Source organism: Phoxinus phoxinus (assembly GCF_949152265.1).
Source record: "Phoxinus phoxinus genome assembly, chromosome: 18".
NCBI classification, from domain to species: Eukaryota; Metazoa; Chordata; class Actinopteri; order Cypriniformes; family Leuciscidae; genus Phoxinus; species Phoxinus phoxinus.
The window spans coordinates 7538466-7550288 of NC_136893.1; the positions used below are offsets into that span (position 1 = coordinate 7538466).

At 37.5% G+C, this 11823-nt stretch overlaps 1 protein-coding gene across 2 annotated transcripts; it reads left to right on the forward strand.

Moving 5' to 3' along the window:
- Nucleotides 1-72: 72 nt before the first annotated feature.
- fbxo25 (F-box protein 25) lies at nucleotides 73-10132 on the forward strand. 2 transcript variants are annotated; one of them, XM_079587596.1, is made up of 11 exons: nucleotides 73-207; nucleotides 674-824; nucleotides 1708-1811; nucleotides 2691-2740; nucleotides 2908-3000; nucleotides 3966-4059; nucleotides 4204-4388; nucleotides 5542-5724; nucleotides 7218-7361; nucleotides 8181-8207; nucleotides 9870-10132. In XM_079587596.1, the coding sequence occupies exons 2-11, from the start codon at nucleotides 697-699 to the stop codon at nucleotides 9957-9959; spliced, it is 1098 nt and encodes a 365-aa protein (XP_079443722.1). In that variant the 5' UTR covers nucleotides 73-207; nucleotides 674-696; the 3' UTR covers nucleotides 9960-10132. The 2 variants fall into 2 exon arrangements, with proteins under 2 accessions (XP_079443722.1, XP_079443723.1); XM_079587597.1 differs by lacking the exon at nucleotides 8181-8207.
- Nucleotides 10133-11823: the final 1691 nt, after the last annotated feature.

The window sequence follows — 11823 nt, forward strand, 5'->3', positions numbered from 1 at the left end:
ACAGAGAGCTCGGGATAAGTCGGCGAGTGATCGACAGCGTCACGAACCAATCAGCTTGGGAATTCCGGGTAGCAACACAGTAAATACAAATACGATGGCCAATCTCAATCGACGGGAGGCGTGTCTTACATTCCGCTTTTCTGACTGTTTACTTCCGTCAATATTCAAAGAAAAGCAGAAAATTATCACCATAACAAAGGAATCGCTGTAAGTAAAGTTAAATATACCTCCGTTATCAATGCAAATACACGATTTTGCGCGTAAAACAACAATAGAGCTAGAGATGTAAGCTGTCTTTGGTGTTTTGTCGACGTTTAGAAAGATAAGGTTCTTGGCAGGCTTTGCATTTGAGCAAATTTGTTGACAGTAACGTTAACGTTACCGGAGTTTGTACAGAAGCCAGAGTCTAAATGCAATTAAAAAATTAATATCATATATATGTATGTGTGTGTGTATATATATATATATATATATATATATATATATATATATATATATATATATATTATATATATATATATATATTTGTTTTTTCAAAGATAATGTTTTACATCAAGATTGTGAAATAAGGCTTGAATTACTGTTATTGTGTGTTGTCTGATCAGATCATAATGATATTAGATAAGCATTTGACGTGTTATAATGGTTTGAGATAAGAGTCTCTTGTATTCAGGTTTTTGGAGCAGGTGGAAGAAGATGCCTTTCTTGGGCCAAGACTGGAGATCACCAGGCTGGAGCTGGATCAAAACTGAGGATGGCTGGAAACGCTTTGAATATTTCAGCCACAACTTGGGAGATAACATCAATGAACTTGGCTTGGAAGAGTAAGAAATGCAATGAAATATACTTACCAATATAATGTGGAGTGATTGTTGGACCTTGATCTTGGGTGATAGTTTTGGGGTTCAAACCTGCAACCTTTCAGTTACCACGTCCTAGCTTTAACCACAAGGCTACACCACCCAAAGAAAGCATTGAGGAACAAACTAAAAAGGAAGTGTGTATGTGTCATGTGTGGGAAGTCAGGTATCTGTGTTTAGAAATGTGTTATTGTTACCGCCTGTGGTTATTGTCTGTAGTAGCGTAGAACAGACATCCCCAAACTGGTTTTGTGTGTATTCAGAGGCAAAATACTGACACGACCCTTAGTCTGACCGTGCTGTCATGGAAACAGACCTGAGGTTGGTCAGACTGAGGAAATGTGGTTGTCTGGTTTCTGCTATGTGGGGATACAAGTAGTTGTTTGGATAGCTTTAGTGTAAATCTGCATCCTATGTCTGTGTGTTAAATTTCACTTGACATTAGACCGAACACTCACCTGTGTGCGTTGTGGACGATAAAACGTCTTCAGATCTTAAGGACTCGCCTCATTCAGCAATACTTGGATTAATAATTAAAAAGAAGTTGCATTGGCTTGTTTATTTGCACTAGGTTTTATTGCATTATCTGTCAGGTTTATGTCTACTAAATAGTACTCATAGCAGCATCTAAATAGCAGAGTCTAACAGTCTAAATTGCATGCTTGCCATCTGTTGATCACATGATATAATACCTGTTGATCACATGATATAATACCTGTTGATCACATGATATAATACTTTTTGTAGGTCGCTCTGAATAGCAGCCTCTGCAAGATGCCTTTAATGTAAAATGCCTAAAGCTTATTTTGGGATTGTCATGATTAACTTTACCTTATTAACTCTCCAGATTGGACAATGACAACATGGAGAACGTCTACATGGGAGATGTCTGCGAAGTAGCCGCCAAGAAGAGAAAAAAGGACTTTTTCAACAACAACACTAAGTCACAGTGTAAATATTACATCATATTTAATTGCATCACACTTAATTACAACAATGATCTCAAATTTCAAAGTGAATTAGATTTTCTTTGGGCAATAGGCAATTATGCAGTTTAGCAGTCGTTATACAAAAATATATAACTTTGTCATCAAGTTGTTCCAAACAGTTGACGGTAGCTAATGACATGAGGATGAGTGAATGATGACAGAATAAAAAATTTTGGGTGAAGAATTGACCAATCAGAATGAAGTTTTCCAAAGCTGTGTATAAATGGCTAATTAGTACATATTTTTACATAATACTTAATTACTTCATACTTAATTATCACAACACTGATCTCAAATTTTAAAAGTGAACTATAGTTTTTTGGGACAATGGGCAGTTTAGTGGTCATTATACAAAATATACGACCACAGAATGCTATATTGGACCAATCTGAATCAAGTTTTCCAGAGATCTGTGTAATTACAAATTTATTAGTAGTATTTTTTTTCACATCCCACCCAATTACAGAAAAATACAAACCTAAGCAGTTAAAGGGATAGTTCACCCAAAAATGTAAATGGTCATCATTTACTCACCCTCATGTTGTTCCAAACCTGTATGCATTTCTTCTGCTAAACACAAAAGAAGATATTTTGAAGAATATTTATAAACCAAAGAGTTTCCGTTTCCATTGATTTCCATTGTTTTTTTGTCCATACAGTGGAAGTCAATGGGAATCAAAACTGTACCAACATTCTTCATAATATATTCTTTTGAGTTCAACAGAAGAAAGAAAGTCATACAAGTTTGTAAACTAAATGATGGCGTAAATTTCATTTTTGGGTTGACTATCCCTTTAAGGATGTAATATATGGGTTAAATATATTTTATGCTTTTTCTCAGTTTTGTTCCAGGAGAGGTGGATCTACGTTCAGAAGGAGAGTACGAGAGAGGTGAGAGGAATTATGTCATAGCATCAACACGTACAAGACTCAAAAAGTAGCAAATAAACATCATAAGTCACACAAAGCTATACGTCATTACATTGTTTATATTTTACAGTTCTGCCATTATTCTTTTGCAATCTCTTTCAATGTGCACCGTGTGTTTGTTGTTCCAGAGACATGGGTACTGTACGCTTGGTGAGGCCTTCAATCGTCTGGACTTTTCAAGTGCCATTCAGGATGTGCGGCGATTCAACTATGTAGTCAAAGTAAGATGTTCTGAGCAGACAAATATGGTGGAGCCAGATTATTTAGTGATTTGTACACAAAAATGAAAAGTTTATACTCCACTCTATAACGTACTGGCAACCAGTGTAAGGAGCGTAAAATTGGCGTGATATGATTCCGTTTTTTTGCACCCGTCAGAAGTCTAGCTGCCGCATTTTGTACTAATTGAAGTCGTGACATTGCTAAATGGCTAGTCCCAGCATAAAGAGAGTTACAATAATCCAGCCTAGAAAAGATAAATGCATGTATTACTTTTTCGAAATTTTTAAAAGTGAGAAATGTCTTTACTTTTGATAGTAATCTTAACTGAAAAAAGCAGGATTTCACTACTTAATTTATTTGCCTCTCAAATTTTAAAGCTTCATCAAATACTACAGCCAAATTTCTCACCCACGGCTTCACATAAGAAGATAAACCACCAAAATGAATTTTAGGTATGGTGGAGTAGTCTGAGGGTCTAATTAAAATAATTTCCGTTTTGCTCTCATTAAAGTTCAGAAAGTTTGAGGACAACCAGGTCTTTACTTCGGCCAAACAGGCCATAAGAGTTTCCAGACTATCTGACGAGCGTTTTAAAGGCAGGTAAATTTGAGTGTCATCAGCGTAAAAATGGAATGACAGCCCGTGTTTTCTAATAATAGAACCTAGTGGAAGCATGTATAAAGAAAAGAGAATGGGGGCCAAAATAGACCCTTGAGGAACCCCACACGATAGCACAGCCTTACTAGAGGAATATTCTCCAATTTTGTTTTAAATATTGACGTTTATTGCTAAGTTCAACTAAATTACCGGTAGTTTAATTTTCTTCTCAAAACTGGCGTCCGTCCATTGACAATAATGCAGGCGGAAGTTAGTTTACACTACTAATGGGAGCCGGATGTGATGACACACGGACTGTGATAAAGGCCTATTTTCTCCCACTTTCTCTGTCTGTTCACCCTCTCAGCTTCTGCAGTTGATTGCCAAGTCCCAGCTGACGTCTTTGAGTGGAGCTGCTCAGAAAAACTATTTTAATGTCCTGGAGAAGATTGTGAAAAAAGGTGAGCTGGTCTTTTAGCATTATTCACAGACTCCCTTGTCTGTGAATGAACACTTTCATTCAGAAGCCACACTGGCCTGAAATATGTGCATCTACAAAATGATATTAAAAATGGGCAATGATTCGCTATTGGTTTGTTTGGCAGTTCTGGATGACCATCAGAACCCTCGACTGATCAAGGCGTTGCTGCATGATCTGAGCTCCACCCTCTGCATCCTCATCCGAGAAGTCGGGAAGTCTGTGTTGGTCGGCAACATCAACATTTGGGTCTGCCGTTTAGAAACAATCTTAATCTGGCAACAGCAGCTCAACAATTTGCAGATTCCAAAGGTAGTCTTTTTCACAGTCTTTTTTTATATGGGTTAGGGAAGTGCAAAAATCTTTTTCAAAATCGACCTATATAATTTTGTTTTTCCAAAAATGTATAAATGAAAGATAAAAAATACATTTATATAAATGGATTAGTAAATTTCAGTCACATGTAGTTGGTTGTGGGATGACTAATTCATTATTATTAGGGATGACAAATGCTTGACAAATGCATTCACAACCTTGCAACTATGTTATTGTACATAAAGTAATACATATTTTCCTTTCAACATTTGGCCCGCAACAATAGAATTTAGCTTTCAACGCCTTTTACACTACAGTTTCTTTTCAAGACCATTGGTTAAAAAAAATAAAAACAATCAGTTTCCATAAAAAAACACTATTTCAGTAAAAATAATTTCAGTCCTCCAGATGTTCTCGTGTGTACTTTCCTTATGTGGGCTTCGAGGTCGCTAGCACCTTTATGACACGTACGTGCCAGCTTTGAAGGTCATGCATTCTGCTTCACACGGATCCCGACCGAGACGAAAACACAGGAATTTTCTCTGTAAATTTACATTTGGGCTTTTTTTTAATGCTGTTCAGGAGCCATGTGCCACTGTTGACAAGCAAGCGCTGCTCTGTGTCTCTTGGCTGTTGACTGGTGCTGAGGGTAATGGTTGAGATGCAGTTTGACCAATGTTTGCGTTACGTACATGACCGACCGGCCAATGGTGCCGTGCGAGAAGGCGGGACCTAAAGCAATGCAATAACGCACATTAACCGATCACTTGTTTATCGTTCATGTAAACAGTACATTCAGATTCATCAGTCCGATTGAAACAAAAGGTGTGCATGTAAACATAATGAATGGGGACTGTAGAAAGCAAAAGCCGAATCCCGGACATTTTGGGCGATCTAGAAATCCCGGCCGGATGCATTTTCTTAGGTCCAAAAAGAGGACATGTCCGGGGAAAAGAGGACGTATGGTCACCCTATCCTATATATGATAATCAGACAGCAATCTCAAATATATTTTATTTATATAATTTAATAATATATATAGAAATAAAGTATATTTAAGATTGCTGTCTGTTGTATTTCTTGTGGTTGTACTTGACAACAACCTTCTGTTTGTATGTACATACATAACGCTAAATATGTTTCTTTGCAGCAAGTTTCAAATGGGACGACACTGAGCGACCTCCCTTTGCTCATGCAAAACAACATTTTGTACAAGTTTACTGATGCCTGTGACATCATCAATCTGGGAAAGGCCACACCAGCACTGCACGTGCTCAGTGAGGACCGGCAACTGTGGAAGAAACTGTGCCAGTTTCATTTTGCTGAGAAACAGGTGAGGAATAATAATTTATTAAGTCACTCGTAATTGGATAATATCATTCGGTTTACCATCACACGCAGCATCACAAATACTATATCAATATTTATTTTTTCAAAATTTCAAGTGGTCAAAGGTGGCCTCAATTGAAGTATCACCCATATATGAATGTCTCTTTAGGCACTTATGAATAAGGTTTTGTCTGAGATTCTTTTATATGAATCATTTTGGAGATTCAGAATGGCTGAAAATTGAGTCAGTGGCTTAATTTGAGCACAAGATGGCAGTACAGAGGCATCATGCCAAGTGTGCCGCACAATCCCTGAAAAGTGAAGCCAAAGCATTTCGATCGCCCTCTGGTGGCTGGCTACAGTATAAATCTTAAACCCCGCCCTCTCCATCGCATGGGACTCTAGCCCAAAAAAATAATAAAGGTTTCTGTCATTTTAGGCAGTTCAAGTCTTCTTTTTCCCAGTACGTTTGGATTTAGTTAGTGTTTAGATGCTATAAAATAGGGTTTAGCATCATGATTGACAGCTGTGCTTGCGGTTGAGTCTGCGGGAGTGAGAGTATGTGCGGTGTCGTGAGAAATCGAGTCCCCCCGCCGGAATTGAGTCTCCTTTAGGATCCATGCGGTAATGCCTGATCAAAAAATTGTTCTCGCAATGTCTTGACTAATTATAATTTATAACCTATTTAACTATTGTATGATGTTTATTACATTAAGTGGACAAACTTGAAAAGCTTGAAATAAGAATGAATGCCTATGTAGTGCATAATAAACAAACTGGAATCCCAACCATGCCTCACAATATATATATTTTTTTATATAAGGATAAGGATTGTTGCAACATACTATGTTCTGTAAAAGTAATTTAATATTAATTGTACACAATAATTGTAATGTGGTATAGTATATAAAACATTAAAAATTTTGTGTTCACACAAACATCATTCATTTGAAACAAAGCAAAACAAATACCTAAAATAATATAAGCTAAGCTAGCAAGCTAATCGGATAATTTCTCAAATAGTAAATATGAGAAATGCTTGATTTCACAACCTATAGCTTCAGTTATATGCTAGTAAATTAACCATGTCATTTAAAATACATGAATGGTCATTATAACGCATTTTAAACGATATAGATCATAACGTGTTTTTGCAGGAATTATAATCAGGTGCTAAAAATACTATACCCATTAAAAGTCAGTTTAACCAATGGTATCTCTCGGGGTCCTAAAGGAGACCCGATTCCTGGGGGGACTCGATTTCTCAGCACACCGGCTCCACTTTAGGATCACTACTGCGCAGACTCGGCCTCCGAACGGCGGTTACTGGGATATTTTGGCTTCAATTTTCTACAGTAAAAGGAAGCAGAGATGCACTGTCCCTCTTTTTCCACAGTCTATGCATCATGCACACAGGCCTATAAACCAGTGGTGTGCAAGAGAGGTCTCTGTTCCTCAGCAGAAGTCACAGAGGTCTCTGTGTTTGTGTGTGTTCAGTTCTGCAGGCACTTGATTCTGTCAGAGAAGGGCCATGTGGACTGGAAGCTGATGTTTTTCACACTTCAGAAATACTACCCTCAGAGAGAACAGTACGGAGACACTCTGCAGTTCTGCAGGCACTGTAGCATCCTCTTCTGGAACGTAAGAAATCCTTTTTAAATGTCAAACATTCTGGTCTGTGAATAAACAGTAGGGACATCCATCCGGATTTTGTGTCTACTTAGATACATGTGCTCTTCTCAAATGTTTCCCTCGTTGAAGGCCAGTGTTGTGATCTTCTAGAACTGCCGTTTGTAGTTAGAAACCCCTTATAGATCCACATATTAATAGATAAGCATCAATTTGTTTCAGTTATTTTTTTATTTTTTATTATTTAAAACATAAATAAATGTAATTTATTCCTGTGATGAATTCAGTGTTAGAAACTCTAATTTACAGCTCAAGAAGCATTTCTTATTATTACCATGGTTGAAAACAGTTTTTCTGCTTATTATTTTCATGGAAACTGGAATTCAGTTTTTAGTAAATGTTTTTCAGCATCCTTTGATGAATATAAAGTTTATTTATTTGTTTATTTGAAATATAAATCTTTTGTAACATTATAAATGTCTTTACTGTCACTTTTGATCAATTTAATGCATCCTTGCTGAATAAAAGTATCTTTAAAAAATAAATAAAATCTTACCAAACTCTCAAAATCCCGAAACTTTTCAGCGGTTGTATAGGTATGGATAGTTATTATGAATAGTTCACCTAAAAATGACAATACACTCAGTTAAAAAAATTATGCTGACAGTGTTAGTTCTAACGTACATATTTTCACTTCAAAAAGTTTAATTTCAACAGTTTTAGTTTATATCTATCTTCTATGTCTTGCCCTCTGTGATATCAGCCCTCTTCTTGTACCCTTTGACCTTTGATTATTTTCCTGTTCTCCTCCTGGTCCCTTATCTCCCAAAGGACAGACACCTGGCTTTGATCTTTAAGGTACATGCTAAATCTGATATTAATGTGCCAGCTTTTTGAAATCATTGTCTGTTAATCATTTTGTTTGTTTCATCAGTCCTTTTTTCTCTTTTTCTCTTCACCTGTCGTCTTTTTCTGTTTCTGCCTGTCATTCTTTCTTACACTTCAATCCATTCAAATCAACTGGACTTGATCTGTCTTGTTTACATTCTTAATATTTGAGTAGATGTATTTATCTTTTTTGTAGAATGTCTTTTTTCCCCCATTTGCTTTCTTGTGTGTTCCACATCAACATTATACATTAAGGCTGTGTGTCCACCAAAGCGTTTTTTCCCCGAGGCTAGCATATTTTTATTTTTTTATGGGTGCACTGCGTTTTTAAAACGGCAGCAGTGTGATGAGGTGCTGAGTGTCTATTTCACTCAGTGCTTTTTTTTTTCGGTCGCAGAGTTGAAGAAAGTTCAACTTTGGGTAAAACGCAGCGCTCATCACTGTCAATTTTTAACCAGCCGTCCAATCACAGTGGAGGAGGTGCGGGACAAATACCACACTGATCGTTGAACAAGCAGAATGTGACAGTTGATAACAAATGACAACAACAAGCACATCTCTTCATCCAAAACTAGTGCCCGCGCAGGTGTGTTACATTGTTTCTCCATAAAAATGCCGACACAAACTATTTGCGAAATTAGATACTAGTAACAGTTTCATGGATATTCCGCATCAGCACATATAGCATCTCAACTGAAAAACACAGCAAGGCATTTTCAGAAGAGCCAGTTTTCAACTGGCAAAAAAATGCTTTGGCGGACACATGCGTTAATGCTCATCTCTTCTGATCACTTAAACATGCTTACAGTGTCAGTAACTATAATTTCTGCTTATACTTAAGAGTTAGGAATTAGAACAGATCACTAACACTGAGTATTACACTTCAGGTGTGTTTAACCTTTTCTAATCTATTAGAATTACGAATCAGAATTCTGAATTTTTGTCTGACGGATGATAAAAGGGGCAGCAAAATGACAATGACTTACATTGATAGAGGGACCCTAGCAACCTAACAGTAGCTACATTTTCATCCACATATTTTTATGCAGATTTAATAGAAAATAAATGCTGGATGGAAACACCAAGATGAGCATAAACTCAAAAAATTGTATGCGCCCAATTGAAGCAGATAATATTATCCGATAAGAAGACATGCTCATAAACTATGATGGAAACACATTTACCGAATAATTCCCTTGATGCGCAACATACAACCCCATGTGACTCTGCCTCAACAGAGGATGTGATCGGATAACTGGACTAACCAGTGGACCGATTTCATCGCCTGATCCAAAGTCTGTCATCAGAATGATTTGGTTTAATTCCCTCCCAGAACGGTCACATGATTGCATTCCCAAACATCAGGCATCTTAACGCAAAATAACATGACAGTGTTTATGGCGTTTCAGTAAGTAATTTATGATTTACGATCGATTTTGTTCTCCTGATCAAATGGGATGGAAACGGTGCTTTATTCGCAAATGTTTTATGCGATATTCCTATTATGTGCATAGTTTAAATGTATGGAAACATAGCTAATGTGGCTGCAACTTTTGCATGGACAAAAAGCGCCGACGTCTTCCTCCAAAAATGTTGAAATCTGATTTTGACCGCCCTCCCTTTCCATCGCAGGACTCGGGACATCCTTGCACGGCCAACGATCCCGACAGCTGCCTCACCCCCGTCTCTCCTCAGCACTTCATAGACCTCTTCAAGTTCTGAAATCCAGAATGTTCTCGGACCTCTCGCCTTCCCATCTCCTCTGGAACACCCGTAAACAAACACCTCTAACCAAGACTCTGAACCTTTTTCCACTCTGTGCTCCAACCATGTTTCTTCTTCTCCTTGACGTTTCCCAGACGGTTGTTTTATGATTAAAAAGTGTGAAAGTTCAATCCTCTGACAATGTAACGAATGATTGAATTTTCTCTTGCCTCGCTCAAATTTTAAGGGCTTATCATGAAAAGATGTCATAATATTAGTGTTGATTTCTTTTTCTTGTTCCCCGTTGTGTTCATATGTTCTTTGAGCACGCGAAAAGAGGCGGGATATGGGAAGGATTTTGTGTTAAAAGCTAAAAAAACCCTGCTTTTGGGAAAGACTAACTGAAGGGAAAAGCGCGGGAGATCTTAAGCGGAGGTTATCTTGTCTTTTCGTGGATGTATTTTCATTTCTGTACCGATGGAATGCACGTCAGAAATAGTCGTAGGTTTATGTTTACGTAAGTTCTTGTGTTGTCTTGTCGTGCTGTGCGTATGTATTTGATGCGTCAACACTAAAGTCTACATTTGCATTTGCTGCACAAAACAACTTTTTACGATACACTTTTGTTAAGTCTGTCGTGGGCAGACGGAAAATCTAATGTAAGCTTTGCTATTTATGAACAAATGTATTTTATATCCTTTCTCTGAACTTTGTAATATTCCTTTACTATTACTGTAATATAAATGTTATTGAAATGGCTGAACTGTAGCATGTGTTTGGTACTATCAAGCATTTGCCAGAAATATCTAAAATAATTAAAACTTTTGAAAAAAATGTTTTGTTTGTTTCCATCTGAAATGATAGTCTCCTCAGCTCCTTTCGAAAATGTTAAAATAATTAAATCAGCTATTTTAGTTCACAAATTAGCACGGAAAATTTTAATCTGAGAGATTTCGGTTCCTCCATTGACAGCTACGCAACTACCACTTTGGCGCTTCAAAAAGTTCATAAAGAGTTCGTAAAACTAATCCGTATGAATTGAGCGGTTTAGTCCAAATTTTCTGAAGAGACGCAGTCGCTTTACACTCGTAACACGAGAATGAACCTCATTGGTTCTAGCTGAAGCTCAAATGTGCTGCGTAACAAGAATGAACCTCATTGGTTCTTCCTGAAGCTCAAACATGTTGCGCAACACAAGAGTGAACCTCATTGGTTCTTGCTGAAGCTCAAACGTGTAACACACGAGAATGAACCTCATTGGTTCTTGCTGAAGCTCAAACATGCTGCAAAACACGAGAGCGAACCTCATTGGTTCTTGCTGAAGCTAAAAAGTGCTGCGTAACACGAGAATGAACCTTATTGGTTCTTGCGAAGCTCAAACATGCTGCGTAACACGATAATTAACCTCATTGGTTCTCGCTGAAGCTCAAATGTGCTACGTACCACGAGAGTGAACCACATTGGTTCTTCCTGAAGCTCAAACGTGTAACACACGAGAATGAACCTCATTGGTTCTTGCTGAAGCTAAAAAGTGCTGCGTAACACGAGAATGAACCTCATTGGTTCTCGCTGAAGCTCAAATGTGCTACGTACCACGAGAATGAACCTCATTGGTTCTTGCTGAAGCTAAAAAGTGCTGCGTAACACGAGAATGAACCTCATTGGTTCTTGCGAAGCTCAAATGTGCTGCATAACATGAGTGAACCACATTGGTTCTCGCTGAAGCTCAAACGTGTAACACACGAGAATGAACCTCAAATTTAACAAATGTTTTTTGAAACTACAAAAGGTGCAACTGGTTATGAGATTAGGAGGATAGTTCAAACAGGCAAAAAAAAAAAAAAAGAAATACGACAAATTTGTCATTATAAAAAAAAAAGAA

What these genes read in the sequence shown, in the direction of transcription:
- fbxo25 (XM_079587596.1), top strand. Translation starts at nt 697, where the DNA reads ATGCCTTTCTTGGGCCAAGACTGGAGATCACCAGGCTGGAGCTGGATC. An exon ending in AGAAGGAGAGTACGAGAGAG is followed by an intron (nt 2,741 to 2,907) that starts GTGAGAGGAATT and finishes TTGTTGTTCCAG; the next exon opens with AGACATGGGTACTGTACGCT. An exon ending in GATTCAACTATGTAGTCAAA is followed by an intron (nt 3,001 to 3,965) that starts GTAAGATGTTCT and finishes TCACCCTCTCAG; the next exon opens with CTTCTGCAGTTGATTGCCAA.